The sequence below is a fragment of the Uloborus diversus genome, chromosome 9, assembly GCF_026930045.1.
Source record: "Uloborus diversus isolate 005 chromosome 9, Udiv.v.3.1, whole genome shotgun sequence".
Classification (NCBI taxonomy): domain Eukaryota; kingdom Metazoa; phylum Arthropoda; class Arachnida; order Araneae; family Uloboridae; genus Uloborus; species Uloborus diversus.
Window position 1 is genome coordinate 11863701 of NC_072739.1, and position 17333 is coordinate 11881033.

Consider the following 17333-nt stretch of genomic DNA (forward strand, 5'->3'; position numbering starts at 1 on the left):
GAAATAAAGCCACATAGTTTAGTTCTTTATGTTTCTAAACCAGATCTTTTTTGAAAAAACCATTCAGTAATGAATCAATCATCTGATTCAAAAGTATATTTGTTTTGTTTACAAATATGCATATTTTCAAATGTATATAAATTAATAGGTTCAGAAATTCCAGAACACGTTTAATTCCAGACATTGAACGTAGCAGTGGGTCGCCATGGATTAGTTTTGTGTGCCGTATGTTGAGCACTACTGTTTTAGAGCATTAGAATTCCTCCTTTTCTGTATTCTATCGCCTGACTTAAGAGCTTTATTTTCTAAAACATTCAACAAATTAAGATAAACTCTGATAAATTTAATAATAAAGTCCTTACGAGTGATGGAATCGAACTCGCCAGCAATTGAATTGCTTTTTTTTTTTTAATGGACGTGGCAAAACTAAGAACGTGAAATTTTGCTACAACAGAATATCAAACATAAGAAGTGTTGAAAATAACAAAAAATTCAAAATAAGTGCTGTCCAGGCAGTAAAATCACATCGCCAAAAATCGTGAGCGGCTGCGACAGAAGTGGATGCAATGAGATTTCAATATTGAGATTTGATTTTTGGATCGTTCAATTTTTCACTTTTAATAGCTTTTATATGCTATACTGTTAAACAGGGTGGCGACAGGAACTGTGAAAAAAAGTTCCGACTTTTCCCTGATTAAGTTCACCAAATTTCCCTGATTTACGTTACCAATGATAGTGATTTTCTTTCTTTGCTCTACTTGAAATCCATTGTATGTTTGTATAAAATGCAGTATTTTAAACGTTTTAAGTTGTGTAAAGTTGCTGAACTAAAGATATATTTTAAAAAGATGCTACTTTTTTAACAAAATGGTTTTAAAAAAATCATATCATAAGTCAATTTTTTTTTTTGGGGGGGGGACCTACAAAATAGTACATTAAATTTTTCTACATGGAAATTTAATAGAAAATTTAAAAAAAAAAAACTTTACTTCCAGACACCATTTAGCATAAGAATTTTAAGAAACTATTAAAATCACTCTTAAAAACATATATGTATTTATGAGAGAACTAAAAAATAATTGAAATTATTTTGAACTAAATTTGCAAACAGTATAATGATTGTTGCAAGAATAACAAGTAATAGCGAAAGAATAAAAGTAATGTAGTTATTCTTATATAACTAATCGACACATTTATGCAAAAAAGATGAAATCATTTGACATCCATTCATAGGGAGCTTTTCTCTAATCAAGAACATAGATTTTAATGAATGAATACAGCATTTTAACAATAAAAAAATAAAGATATTTACTTAAATACACAAGTTAACTCTATTTCAAATGATTTCAGTATGTAACGAAAAAAAAAACTTAGTTTGCTTTTGTAACAAACAACTTGAAGAACAACTTGAAATGCAAGAACAAAAAAAGAAAGAAAAAAGCAATTAGTTAATTTCAAAATATATAAAAGGAGAATACAATTTAGTTATAAAATAAAAGAATCACTTAAGTCTGAAGAAAAGAAAACCTTTATAATATGTGGTGACAACAAATAGTATAACGGCAAAAAACAAAGTTTTTTTTATTAAAAGTTCAATTTTAGCAATTAAATTAAAAACGCGAAGAAGTAATAACTTTTAAGCTTTTATAGTATTAATTCAAAAACCAAAGATTTCTTCTTGAAATTGTGATTACAGCATGCTAATTACTTCAAGACAATGGAATAAAGGCAAAGGAGCTACGGCATTAATGAAGGCTTCCTCTTTGCCTGTATGACTGTTTATTTTACTGTATTTAACATAACAGACACAGGAGAAATCTTAGGAAGTTTATCCTGTGGGGAGTAATTAAGATTCATTGCTTTGACATTGAGGAAAAAAGATGCACAAATATGCGGCAGTGTATAATCGCAACTCATTAATTTCACTTTTTTTTCTTTGAACAGATAATTGGCGGATAATGCATAGAGAATTAGAGTACTTAATTTTATAAAGCAAAAAAAAAATTTTTTTTTTCTTCATAAAATCAATTTTCCCTGATTTTTTTGTTATTTTTTCAAAATTCCCTGACATTTCCCCGACTTTTCCCTGATTAATAAAGTTCCCTGACTTTTCCCTGATCTCCCTGATCTGTCGCCACCCTGTTAAATCACTCAAGATTTCTAATGCTCTTTTAGTTACTGTTCCTTTCTCTTTGTACAGGAAATTTTTCCATGACTTGAAATAAATTTCAATGACTTTCAATGAAAATTTCAATTTTCCATGACTTTTCCAGGTCTGAAATTCTGTTATTTTTCTACCATGACTTTCCATGACACGTACGAACCCTGAAAATTGTTTTTGTAAGTTGATTTTTGAAGAAAAGTGGAAAGCAAATTTGAACGGATTAAATGTTCTAAAGAGGCTTTTTTTTTAATTTAATAGAATTACTTATATCTAAAGACCTTAAATCCGCCAATCATAGACTTAGAATTCTGTATCACTGCCAAAAATTTTGGCATTGAGATTTGTAAAAACATTGAATGATCACCTTAATGGATATTTAAAAAGTGAAATAATTTCCATACATATTTGCTTAAATTTCAGCAATTGAGTCCAAAAGGCTATGTTTTAAGCTGGAGGATCGGACTTATTTGCAAAATAAAAGTTCTACAGTAGAAAATCTGGAGTTTCTTGATTTTAGCTGAATAATTTTATTCAAACATTAATGAAATAAATGCAGTCAGCCACGCTTAAACGAATGTCAACGTTTGTGACACATCAATGGTTCTGGCATACCTTATTCGATTACACAGGAAATACAAGAAATGTATTTTAGAAATATTTTTCTGCTATTATAAACATTACTACGATAAATAGAAAATTCAGGGAAACGCCCTTCCGTATTCTACAGCTACAGAAACTGGTCAAACATTTAACCAAGTTTAGCAATGTCATTGACAAATGTCTCTTCCAAGAACAAAAACTAAATAGCCCAAGGAACAATTCTTCTATACAGATTTGTCTTGTCATCAAATTACAAGCAGAAAATAAAAATAAAAGAAAAAAATGCAGATAGTCTACTAGATGAACTAACATTAGAGTGGAAAATTTAATTAACTAATGATTAAAACTACATGAAGATAATATCACTGTATTATACCCTAGAACATACAAATTTTTACATGCTGAAATGTATTGTTAAGAAAATCTTTAGTTTAAAAAAATTTAAGGTTTTTTTTTTTTTTTTGTTTTAACTAAGAAATGGTCTGCGAACTTTCTCTCCCAGCATCATGCTGTTTCTGCAACAGAGCTTGAAAGAAAAGATATTAAAAATATTTTTTAATACAAAATTATTAAATAATATTTCAAAACTAATTCTTACCACAGCACCATTAGTTCCATTTAAAAAGTCTTGTCTAACATCTTCTCCACCCATACTAGTAAGTAGGTCTTGGTAAACAATAATTTCTTTTATCCTTTGCAACTCTAGTTGCTGGCGTTCTAACTGTTCTCGCTTGGCTGCTTTCTTCTGCGCTTTTGAGCACTATAAAGAGAAAATAAAAGTTCATTTTGGGTCAAACTACCTCATCAATTTGAAACTCTATATTTTGAATTTATGAAATTTTGAATTTGAGATAAACAGGACATGCAGTTGATTACTTTCTGATAAATAATCTGAACAGTGAATAGTTTTAAAATGCAGAGATAAAGGATTTATAGAAAATATAGGACGACTGATCTCTGAACTGGTTTCTCTTTCATGTGTAGTATCCTTTTCAGTCTCATCTTCACTTGGTACTTCCTCTTTATCATCAGCTTACTGCATTTCTTTTTTTTTGCAAGATGTCATCCCTGCTGACAACAGTTTTCTCAAATATTTTTACTCCGTAAGATCGTACACATGTTTGCAAGTTGTTCTCCATTGAAATAAAAATCTCCAACATCAATGCCATCAAATTATGGTGCTAGGAGATAAGCATTGACAACTTGCTTGTTAAGGGAGACCGCCTCCCTCCCCCCCACCTCGCTCCCAGAGGCAGATACAAGGGGAGGGTCATGGGAGTCATGACCCCCCCCCCCCTTTAAATCGTCAACAACAACATCCATCCACATTGGGTTAAAACATTTAATGCAAAAAACGTAAAAAGTTACAGTATCTTTTCAATTTAACAATTATTTTTTTAAGTAAATATTTGCACTACTATTTTGTTTCATTGCATGCTTATGAACTTAATTTGCAATGTTTATCGCAGTTTAATTAGGTGCCTTATTTCTGGTTGATTTGGTGCGTTTTTCATTGACCCCCAAGCAATTTCAGGAGTTTTCCGCACTCAAAACTGTATGTTCGTTCATTAGGGGGCGGGGGTCATTTGTCAGCATGAACCCCCCTAAAATAGTTCTCAGCATCCGCCCCTGCCCCCCCCCCCTTCCTGGTCCAAATGTTGATTTTATTTAGCTGTTCACCTCTGTAGCCCTTCAGAAATTTAATGGTGAAAATAACATTCCTTTTCCCTGAAAATCAAAATCATAGCCATTAAATTATCAAAAAGGGGAAAATGTAAAGAGCTGTCTCCAAGAAACTGCGGGTGGTAAGGGAAAATGGGAGTCTTGTTTGGATTTAGAGGGTCATTTTACATAAGAATTTGCAAGAAAGGTGTCGGAACCAATTTTCAAGACACACATTGTAATTCAATATTGTATGGCGTTGAAAGTCAACTGAAATGTAAAAATTATTCGAGATTTGTTAAAGCCTAAATTTTACAGGTATGAACAAGTGCTTTGGGGGGGGGGGGAGGGGGAGAGAAAGCTGAACTCCATTAGAAATTCAAAATAAGAATATGCATTTAATAATAAAATAAATTCATAAGACAGAACATTAAATAACATCAATGATTTAATAAGCAAAAAAATGAGGGAAATAATTAAATCTAAACTGAGCAGATAAAAAATCACTTTAAAATGACTTTCAACTTTTGAAATAATCAAAGTATTTGTAGAATGCAAAAGGATCTCCAACATACCTACAATTTTTGCATAAAATGCTTGATGCTGGCACGTTTCCAAAACATTTTTTTTTTTTTTTACTGTAGGTACCAAAAATTAGGAAAATTCGCTTAAACTACTAGAAACCTGTTTTAAAACTGATGAAAATTATTCGAACCTTTTTTTCAGTACATACTTAATTTTCTAGAGTATCTCAATGATTGGTCAAAAATGTCATTGGGAGGGCATTAAAAGGCAACAAAAAGAGTCAATTCCTTCAATTAATTTTCCTGCCGATTCTAAAGCGTAAAATGCTCCCCTTCTACATTCTCGGCCAAGGTTTCTTAACTGATTTATTCAGATCAATTTCAAAAACGGTCAGAAAGACCTTAAAAAATGTAGACTTCTACAAAAATGCAGAAAACTTTCATGCCTAATTTTCAGTAAACATTATAAATTAAAGAGTTCTTCATGAAGTCCCCACAAATTTGTTAAGTTGAAATTCATTTTAATGAAAAGTTATTGTTAAGGAATAAAATGTGATTTAATTAATATTTTTAGATTGTATAAATTGCAATAATGTAAATATTCCACCACCTATGATGCATCAGCAACAAAAATATTTTTTTAATTGCAAAAAATACTTACTTCTTGTATCACGCCTTGAAACTGCTTCTGAAGTTCTTTCGCAAAATCTAAAATTTCTAATACTTGATCATATTTCTCCACTGCTTTCTGAAATATGGATTGATTTTTTTGTCATTAAAAATATTAAATACATAAACATCAAGCATAAAAATACCATTCTATACTAATTTAACAAACACCAAAACACAAAATGTATTTACACTTGTTTTAGAATTTACATCAATCTGTCACGATTCATTTTAGCTATTTTGACAAATTAGGTGTCGGTTGATATGCTATGGCCTAATTGGTAAGGCATTGGACTTGTAACCAGAGGGTCCTGGGTTCGATCCCCGCTGGTCGAAAATCCACCGTCTTCATTAATGGTGACTGGGGGACGTTAAATAATACGCTCGTGGTCACAAAGTCCTCCAAGTGAAACAATACCTTTGGGGGTGCTGGACCAAGGGATTGCTCAGTTTCTGGTCTGGATCAAAAAACCAGAGCTGTCTTCAGGGTCCTTTCCAACTGGTTAAACCACAAATAGTGGTAGGACCCTGGAGTGAAAAGTAATAGTACCACTAAAAGCAAAATTAATGCAGTGCAGAGCAATTAATTTATGTTGTGATGAGTTGACCTAAGAAAATACTACATCAACAAATGAACAAAAATCTGCCCAGAAAAATCTTCAAGAGAGCAGAATCATAGCTAAATAATAAAATTAACTGAACCAAACAATGTTGGATTAAATGAAAGAAAATTGCAAAAATTTTAGCTACAAAACAAAATTATTTTCTTTTTAAGTTTGAATGTGCATTATTTCTTGCTTTTCAACCTACTTCGTAGCATAAGTTATCCCAGTATGTTTTTTATCATTTACACATGAATCAAAATATTTTCAGCTTCAAGCACCAAATGGTTTTTAAAGACATTTGTGCTCTTCGTTGGTAGTCAGGCTACAATCCATACTATACTTCATCCATGACTTTTTCCTATTGTAATTGAATTCCAGTGTAGGAACATCATCAATACTCTAACTTCTTGTATGAAGGTAATTCTACAATGGATTCATAGCCACTGTGACTTACGAGGTAGTGAAAATGCAGACGCTTGCAAAAGAGGCTTCTCCCTTGAGCCTTCCTGGGTGCTAATCAGTAAAACATTAAACTGTGGCACAAGCAAGTATTTGTGTGCAGTTTTTGCAACTTCCAGCAGGGAAAAGTCTTCAAAAATCTTGCAAGAGCACTTTTTCATTGTTTTCCCAGTGACTTCCCTAGAACTATCGATGTCTTCTTTCGGCCTGCTAACAAAATATAACTTTTCTCAGGCTCATTCACATCATTTTGGACTAGTGAACTCTTCTAGTTACATTTTGTGTGGCATGGAAATTGACATAGATGGCGGACAGGACAACTCTGCTCTCCGAGATGTTCACAATTCTTCTTCATTCAAAATGCTCTCCCCTCCTACAGATACAGTCGAGTCCCGACTTACGCGAAGGATGCGTTCCGAGACTCCTCGCGTAAGTTGAAATTTCGCGTTGTGGAAAAATATAAGTAAAACATTTTTTTAAAGTATACCGAATTCTTTTAGACATGTATAAACACCCCTCAAACTGCTTTAAAAAAAAATCCTTAACTACACATCAGAATTTCTTAAATAAAGAACTGAACTTTTACCGTATTTAAAAAATAAAAAAACTTTTATTCAACATGAAATATTTTAAAAATGCTCAAAATGAATGGGAGATATAGACATAAAATAAAACAACACGGTATGCAAAGTATGCATTAATAAAATGCTGAACTATAACAGTACTGTACAGTAGATACAATAATATTTATGAGTTAAAAAAGGAAGATAATGATGATTTATGCTCCATGATCAGATTGTTATTCCCATCTAATGCATTTTTAAATATGGTTGCTTCGCCTTTTCTTTTATAACATTTCAATTTGGGGCAACACACACAGCCCCTCTTTCTCATCTCTTTAATCCACAATACAAGAGCAGCTTCTATTTTAATAATATTTACTTTGCTCTGCAAGCTTCAATATTGAAACTAAGTTGTGAACTTTTACGGATATCTTTTTGTTTTGACTTTTAATTGTACGTATGGAAAATTCACTCATAGTAATGTCGAGCTACCATCAACGTTTTGTAGTTGTTCAAGCATATCGAGAATTGAAGCCTTTTTTTTTTAAATCAGAAACTTTCTTTTTCTTCCCATCTTTACAAACTTTAGATAAAGGTGCCTCTGAGGTGCCAGAAATTTCATACACTTAATATTTAGAATTAAAAAAATTAATAAATAAAAGATACTGAGTGGTTTTTTGATGCACTAACAACGCGATGCGTAGAATAGTTTGGTGTGAGAACTTTTGCTGTCAGTGATGCTTAAAGGAATGTAATAACATTTCCAAAATAAATATTTTGCAGCCAATAAGAAGCAGATACTTTCTTCCAAAAAAAATTCGTGTTGTGGACGAAAATTTCGCGTTAGCTCTAAAATTCGTTACTCGGGAAAAAATTCGCGTTGTAGCCATTTCGCGTAAGTCGAATCGCGTTGTAGCGGGAGTCGACTGTAGTTCATATTTACAGTGGTGTACCTAGCATTGGTGACACCCGTGGAGGTAATTTATGGTGTCATCCCCCCCCCCTTCAAGCTCAAAAGAAAAAAAAAGGGAACATGAATTTCATGCACTTTTCAGAAACTACATTTGTGTTATAACGAAATTTCAAGTGGGCTGATGTACAAAAAACAAATATAAATGGGCAGTTCGGGGGCTTATCCCCCTGAAAATTTTCAAATTTGTAGTCTTAAAAATCTTAGCTTCATATTTTACAAAAACTTGCATTTCCACTTTGGGTGTCACCCCCCAGATGGGTGACACACGGGGCGGACCACACCTCTCGCCCCCCCCCCTCCCCCCTAGCGATGACACTGATATTTATGTCACAAGATTCTTTCTGCTCAAAGGAACAAATGGTTACTCTTTCTTCTTTAACAATTGAAAGACTTAATTTTGAAAAAAAAAAAATTGTATTTGATGACATTATGAATTTCTGAAAATGAAATTGTACTTAAATATTCATTATTCAGTTGTCAGACTACATAAATCCACTTCATTAAAGTGCATATTACATGACATAGAATAAGAAAAGCTAGTCAAAACATTCTTATCACCTTTTGATCTTCATTAAGTTCTTTACCATTCCTCGAATCTTGTCGATAAGCATCAAGCTTTCCCTAAAGAAATAAAATGAATCATTTATCACTTTGTTGCTTACATTCAAAATTTTATTTTTAAAAAATGCAAAGCACATTGCACAACATCAAAACCCATATAAAGAAACTCATTCTCAAATTTTAGCTACATAAAATTGCAGATTTCGAATTCAAAAAGTTTTGCATTACATTACAAAACTTTTTTTGGCAACAAGCTCCAGCTGAAAAAAGTTGCTTTATCACATTTTGCATTTTTTTTGCTGCAAAGTACAGTAGAGTTGCGGTAATCCGAGCCCCAACTAATCAAGGTACATTAAATCGTGGGAAAAAATTGTATGTACAAAATTTGTTCTGAACATCTGAACTGCTTTATAAAATAGTTCTTTTTTTAACTAGAGCATGAACTTTACATGTGTCTATATCCAAAATTTTTGCAACGGATTTCTCAACCGGGGTTCCCGTATTATAAAAATAGTTAGCTCTAACAGTGGGGTAGTTAAGGAAACGGGGTAGGCGGGTCAACCCTCTTCTATTGATCCAATGTTATAAGCCTGAAGTTCCCAAACTTTCACTTACGGCAAGCACCCTTTCAAGAATTAGAATTTTCTCACAGTATCTTAGTTCATCTCTATTATATAAGGTAAGTGCATCAAATAAAGTCACAATAAAGTTCATTTAACCTAATACAGTAGAATACCTTTATAATGCAATTCTCTATAAACCGCACAACTTTTCAGAAGTAAACAAAAGGCTTTAAAGTTAAAAAATTCCTCTGTTTTGTCTTGCAAACATAAAAAATGTCAGGCAAATTAAATTTTGAAACAGTTTTTTACCTTCCTGTTCTAATTCAAAGCTCTTAAATGAAAATTAGTATTCACAATAAAAGAAGTACCAGATGGCTCTTGAAATTGCAGCTGTTATGCAAATCACAAAGCTATCAGAATGTCAGATAATTCACTCTCTTTTGATTGTGAAACATATTTATTTTTGAATGAGTAATTGTATAATTAGTGCTTTAATACTCCTTGCCGATAAAAGTTATCCTGAAGCTCTAATTGATAGATATATTCTGAATAATAGTTCCAAAATTTATGAAACGACCTATATAACGCCAAAACCTGTATAACGCAATAGCTCTGGTCCCAAGGTGCGCGTTATAACAGTCTTCTACTGTATATATATTATTCATTGGCGACGGAATTGGCTCTAGCTTTTGTATATTTATCAGATGACTCCATAAAAAATAAGAAAAAAAGTGAAAACAAAAGTTTCAATTATGTTTTTTAGCAGTTTTAACAAAGAAGGATAATTTGGCTTAATTGGGAACATAGGTCCCTAATTAGGTCCATGTACTCTCATAGGCTCTCTGAAAAATATCTTATCCTTTTGCATCACCAATAATGTTACGGTTTTTTCAAACAAAAGACTAAGAATATTTTATATCTCTCAAAAGCATTGATAAGAGACAAAAAGTGTATAATGATATCATGCAGCATACAACCTAACATAGACAAAATGTTAATGACAACATTAACATTTTGACATTAACAGCCATAGGAAAAGGTTTGAAACCAAAATTGAAGTTTTAGATTGTTTTTCATATTTTGAACCTTTAAGGGATTAAAGGATTTCTCAGCACTTTCCTTTCAATAGAAACATTCCAGACAGCTTAGAAAGAATAACAACAATAAACTGCTGATTGATTATCTCCTGTCTTTCACTTAAAACTTTTTTTTCAGCCATGATTTGCCGAATGTAGCAATTGTACTCCTTTTAACTTGACTATAATACACAAAATCTTTTAGTTTTTAGAGGTTCTTATTCCTACCTTCCTCCTCCCTGACAGTGTAAAAACGCATGTGAGTGCAATTTATTTTTTTAGTTATTGCACCAACACCATTTTTTACGTATTTTGTAGACCATCTGCAAAACTCATTTATCATGGATTATTTTCTGTGCCATCTTATTCCATGGATACTTAGGAGTTTAAGAATGCTTCTATTCATAATATATGCCATATTATGAATTAAATTTATTTTGAATTATTAAAGTATTGAATTACACCTTTCAAAATGGCTAATCATTTTTTTAATTCTTACAGGGAAATTTAGGAATCATGAATTAAAAAACCTAAATTCTGAGGTTGTTTTTTTTTTTTTTTTTTTTTGGTATTACTAGCCAGAAAATTATTACCCCTGATATCATTTTCATTGCTTCTAATGCATAAAAAAAGCGAAGAACTGGAATAAAAATAACTGGTTTTTTTTGTCCCCAAGTAATTCTGAACACTCAAAGTATCAGCTTTAGGCTTACAAAATTTTATTCACCTTATTTATCAATATCTCAGACAGTGGCGGTGCTAGGCGTCGGCAATGCCGACGGCCTCGCGCAGATAGAGCCTCGCAAAATTCTCAAAAGTTTTAAGAAATTTCCATGTTTTCAATTGAAGCTCTTATTAAATGCAACAGACACAAAAGTAATCAAAATAGTGCGTGCAACGGAGACTGCACAGAACCAGCCTTAGCAAACGAGGGGCCTAATTCTGTCGGGACCTGAATTTAAAATACTCAGTAGCTACAGCTTATTGATCAGCTAACTCTATTCTCCCCACCCCGTCCTATTTCTTTTCTTTTTCTTGTTTCCTAAGTTCGTCTAAAAATAAGAAAATATTCAAAATACTGCTCCTCCGAACACATCCCTCCATACACATGCACACCAAAAGCATTATGGAGCATCTGAAATTTCGTTTCCAGATCTTAAATTTCGCGATATTTCCAGCTTAAAGCTCCCAAATACTAAACATCAAAAATCACTTAAAATTATGTTTTTGCAGCTTGAATTTCAAAGATTACTGAGCCTAAAATTACAAAATATGGCCTTACAATTGCATTTTTAAGGCTTGAATTTCAGAAAATATTCGGGCAAGGGTCCCCATACCACCTTTCTTTTATATCATTAGCAATTAGGTTTTTTAAACTACATTAACAAAAAGTTTAAGTGGACTGGCTCCTGAATATAAATTATTGCTGAAGATTTTAGGACCGTAATTTTCAAAATTTTTTGAGGGAAGAACTCCCTTCCTTCCCGTAAATTCTTCAAAGTTTGTCTAAAATTCTGTTTTTGAAGCTTCAATTTTCGAAAATTTGCAGGGGATTGTTTTTGACCTTTTTTTTCAAAAAAAAGATCAATCTAGGACAGTCTCTGACCTTGAAGTCAATAAATATGGCCTATAATTGCGTTGTTAAGGCCTCAGTTTCTAGAAATTTCCACCGAGACCCTGTAAATTTTTTCCCATAACATCGGCAAAAAAAGCCTAAAATGGCATTTTTAAAAGACAAATTTTAAAAACAATTTCCGGGTGTGGACCCCCCGACCCCCCTTTCTATCAGGTCATTTTTTCCCCTTCAATGTGCCACCCCTTCCCCACACCACCAAAAACTTTTCGATTGCGCTACTAGTCACGAAATGTTTTTGTCCTAGCAATTAAGTGAATTGGGGACTCTAAGTGCCAATAGTTAGTACAAAAATTAATTCCACGAATTCAATGATTTCTCTGAAAATATTTTATGATTAAAAGGGCCTTGCAAAACTGCATCGCAGACGCCTACTTTTGCTCTCGTGCTGCCACTGATCTTAGACTCCTAATCTTTTGCTGGAGAAAATGAGAAATAAATTAAAAACAAGTAGTAATTTAGACAAATACCACTTTTACTTTTTCCTACAACGCATGCAAGTCAGGGGTGCCCCCCTCCCTAAGATAAAGGACACAACCCCCTACTAATGAAAAAATACCCCTCAAAACACCCCCTTCCCCCAGGTGGGCACCCCTGAAGAAGTACATTTGAAAAATCTCTATTGAAGTTAACTTTTACTTTTACAAAATATAAATTAACTTCAACAGAATGTTTTGTTCTTCATCATGACACAAAAGTTATGTTCTCTACTTGTTTTATACTTTTCTTATAGTTACCGTACGATTATATTTTACATTAATTTGGCAATGCTAAGGGTTCTATCAGTTTGATATCACTGAGAAACAAAACGCAAGTTTGAAGCCGATTTTACTTTGTCTCGCAGTTAGGCGGCAAATAACATTTTTTCCAACATATGCATAGAAAACAATAAAGTGCTTTAAAATATCGATCCACGATTTTTAATTTTTCTTACTACACATCAACACTTTTATATTCGACGAGTCGCAAGAATTATTAAGACATTAAGACGAAAAAGGCTGTAGCACTATTATCACTTTATTGAGCTTGAAAGGAAAAGTAACGAGGAACATTCTTTTAACTCAGTACTCTAAGAAAGATTTTTTTTTTAATAGGAAAACAATTCCTCGACACAAAAAATAAATGTGAATTTACTCAAAGGACGCTCATACAAACCTTTCTTTTCTCTAAATTACGAACTTTTTTTTCAACAATAGTTAGAACTTGTTTAACAGGATCAAACGTCTCAGTAGACGTTTGCTTTTCGAGCTTTGCAGAAGCTGAAGGCATGCTTTATCTGTCTAATTTTGACAAAACATTTATTATTGTATCACGACGGCGAAAATAATCCTAACAAAAAGTCTTCGTTATTTGCGTGAATGGACAAATGAAGTTACTGTTGCCACGTCTGTTAAAATTACATCAATGAAAATTTATGTTTTAAAAAACGTAAGGAGTTCTGCAATATTTCGAAAATTTTCCCTTATCCTGATTTTGTGACAATTTAAGCCATGAAAACAGTGTTGAGGTACTTTTTTTTCTTCATATTTCCATTGACTGAAATTTCGGACCAGTTATTTCTGGTATGCCGGGCATTTTGGGGGAAAAAAAAATGGAGGCCTTTTAGAATGCGTTGGAGGAAAATGCAATTTATGTAGTTTTATACAAAAATGTGAGGCTTTTATACAAAAGCTTGGTCATACTTCTCAAGCAGGTCGTAGATTGAGATACAAAGAACCCAGAAATTTTGAGATGTGAGAATGGACACGAGAATTTCGAGGATTTAGAGTCCCTATGTTGGGACTCTACCACCATCTTCAATCTCCATTTATGCATCTCATTTTATATATAATACTTATATTTCGGGAATTTTTAAAATTACCTTCTCAAAAACACTCGTTTTATTCTCAGCCTTTTCACCACCTTTTACATCTCCATGAGAAAATCCACTCATTCTCTTCGGTTCTGAGGAGTCCGACGCCACCAAATATCCACCGCATGCAGGTGTAAAGTACCGGGGACTTTCCCTTCTCTTCAGTACTATGCCAAAATCGGCGAGGGTCTACCCCTTCGTACAAAAAAAAAAAAAAAAAAGAAAAAAATCCAGTAATTATCTCTTCTTTTTTTCACTTGCGGTGTATTTCATGTATTTCTGCTTTAGCCCAGGCTAATGGCGGTAATTTACTGAATATACCATGCCTTGCCTTCAATCTTCGAGTTGAACCGAACCATTGCTTCGGTCACTCGTCTGGTCTGTGCTAATTCTACATTAGCTACCAGTTTGTTTGGCACTCTTGGCTTCCTTAAGAAATTTTCCATCTCCAGCTCAGTCACTTCAATATGCCGGGCTGATGAGTGCTAATAAGCACGAAACTGCAGTCCTCGGCTGGAAATGACTGAGCTGGCGGTGTATTTCATGTATTTCTGCTTTAGCCAAGGCTAATGGGAGGTAATTTACTGAATAATTCATGAATGTTCAAAAAAATTTAAAAAATGGCGGATGAACAGCGCGTCATTTTTTAAAAAAAAATAAGCTTCCAAAATTTTTTTTCTAAATAAATTCACTACAAAAGTGTTCTTTATTGATATTCTAAGTTATCTGACACCTGATTGGTTACTTTGGATACGTATTTTTTTCCTGAAAAAAATTTGAAAGTTTTACTGCCGTGAACCTTTTTTTTTTCTCTCTTTTAAAATAATAAGGCTGGTTTCGCGCAAGCAATTATTTTGATAAATATTATTTTTATGGATAAATTTTATTTTTTAACTTTACGAAAGAAAAATTAAGTATACATATTTAGGCTATGGATTTAAATTGTTTCAGTCAATGCAGAATGCGTAGATTTTCAGGTAGAGGGGTGTTCAGTCACTGGGTTCGAAAAATTGCGAAAACCCAGTGAATGAACAACGGCAAAATTTCTTTTGATTTAAATGGAAATTTGAAGTTTCTTTGAGATATTTTAATTTTCTTACTTATTTGTAATACAGATAGTTTTATATGCTTATTTATTTATGTACTAGTGGTACCCGCACGGCTTTGCCCGTAATAGAAAAATTAAAAGGTCTTTCGGTTCGCCTGTATATTTACAAATAATGTATGGTAAATTTTATTGCCAATTGGCTTGTACTCAGGTTACGGTTCCACGTTATGATAATTTCATATCTCGCCAATTGGCTTGTGCCCATGTTACGGTTCCACGTTATGATAATTTCGTAATTTACTCGTCCATCTTATGATATTTTTGTTCTTAAAATTGGAATAGAAAAAGAACCGCATCGAATTTTTGAAAAATCGCTTCGAGGTGCACACCCCCATGCTACAAACTAACTTTGTGCCAAATTTCATGAAAATAGGCCGAACGGTCTAGGCGCTATGCGCGTCACTGAGATCCTGACAGACAGAGAGACTTTCAGCTTTATTATTAGTTAAGGTTTCATTATATATTTTATAATTTCTTTATTTTTGTCTTTGTAAACAATGCACTTTTTACTGAGTTTTATCTTTTATCTATCTATATCTCTATCTGTATATTAACATACCTACCTACATCTATCTTTCTATATCTTTATCTCTCTTGATAGATAGACAGATAGATAGAGAGATAGAGAAATAGAAATATATATATACAAAAAGAGAGAATAGATAGGTAGATATGTATGTATGTTTGTATATAGATAGATAAATAGATAGAGGAAGATATAGAGATAGATAATAATAATAGAAGAAATAAGATTAAAAATAAGAGGTAAATATATATATAGGTAGATAGAGATAGAATAGGTAGGTAGATCGATAGATTTATTGATAGATAAATAGATAGGTAGTGGTTAACAGATAGATAGGTAGATAGAGAGACTAATATAGAGATAGATAGCTAGGTAGAGAGACTGATATAGAGAGAGATAGTAGGTAGATATATAGACAGGTAGATAGACCGATAGATATAGATTGGTGGATAGATATAGATAGGTAGATATACTAATAAGGAGATAGATAGATAGATAGGTAGATAGACAGGTAAAAAAGCAGGTAGATAGATAGATAAATAGATTGATTAGGAGGAACGGTAATAGATTGGTAGATATTTAGATGTACAGACAGATAAATAGGTAGATAGTTAGGTAGATAGACAGATAGATAAGTATATATAAGTATATAGATTAGTAGACACATAGGTAGATAAGTAGATAGATAGATAAATAGATAAGTAGATAGATAGATAAATAGATAAGTAGATAGTTAGATATATAGATACATACATATTAGATATATAAGTAGATAAGTAGAGAGATAGATCGATAGATAAGTATATATATAGATAGATAGATAAGTATATAGATAGATAGATAGATAAGTAGATAAATAGTAGATAGATAGATCGAAAGATAAGTATATATATATAGATAGATAGATAGATAAATAGATAGATAGATAAGTAGATAAATAAGTAGATAGATAGATCGATAGATAAGTATATAGATAGATAGAAAAATAGATAAGTACATTGATAAATAGGTAAATAGACATAGAGATAGATACGATATATAAATAGATAGATAGATAGATAGATAGATCTCAAAGAAACTTAGTTTCTTTTTGAATCAAAATTTATCATGTTCATTCACTGGACCAATTTTTGTTCATTTACTGGTTCGAGGTGTTCATTCACTGGGTCTTTGTGCCATTTTTTCTTTAAACACCTAAAAAAGTCGGAAGTTTAAGTTCCCGCGATTTTTTAGAGATATTTACATTGATCAATTAAAATGTTTTAGCTATCACAGTCTGTATAGTATAGAATTTAAAATTACTAGGATTTTTAAAAAATGAAATAGTGCTTAACTGTTCATTCACTGGTCGGTCTACCCTATATGACGAATTTGGCATTTGACAAAAAGAGAAAAATATTGCCGCGACGAAAATGCATAGTACGTAATTTTGTTTGGTAATGTAAATTGCATTTGCAATGAACTCTTTTTTTTAGTTTGTTAGGTACTAGCGGCGTCGCCCGGCTTTACACGGTCTACCTCAAAAATAAAAGTTATGTCAAGTGATGCGTGTTCAACTAACATGCTTGAACAAAAAAAATCTGTAAAAGTTCTCGAATTATTTGCGAAAAAATTCCTTTATTTTCGCAATATTCAAATACGCATTTCAATTATAATTCAAAACAAAAATTGTGCTCTTTCAAATGATATAAAATGTTAAAGAGGTTGGGTTATGTTAAATAAATGAACAAATGAACCTAGCTAAAAAATATAAAAATATTTAAAGAGAAAACGGGGATAGGGCTGTCGCGCTGTC

At 32.4% G+C, this 17333-nt stretch overlaps 1 protein-coding gene across 3 annotated transcripts in view; it reads right to left on the bottom strand.

Annotated features, from left to right (window-relative positions):
* LOC129229610 (caprin-1-like) overlaps positions 1 to 13407 on the bottom strand; it is a 48334-nt gene extending 34927 nt beyond the window's left edge. For 2 of the 3 annotated variants that reach the window (XM_054863952.1, XM_054863949.1), the window contains exons 1-4: positions 13208 to 13401; positions 8778 to 8840; positions 5612 to 5698; positions 3363 to 3524 (exon numbers count right to left, since the gene is read on the bottom strand). In XM_054863952.1, the coding sequence (XP_054719927.1) occupies positions 3363 to 3524; positions 5612 to 5698; positions 8778 to 8840; positions 13208 to 13321 (426 nt within the window). In that variant the 5' untranslated portion in view covers positions 13322 to 13401. Of the gene's footprint in view, positions 1 to 3362; positions 3525 to 5611; positions 5699 to 8777; positions 8841 to 13207 lie in introns of all 3 variants that reach the window. The other variant, XM_054863950.1, reaches the window with a different exon arrangement.
* Between the last annotated feature and the right edge of the window lie 3926 nt (positions 13408 to 17333).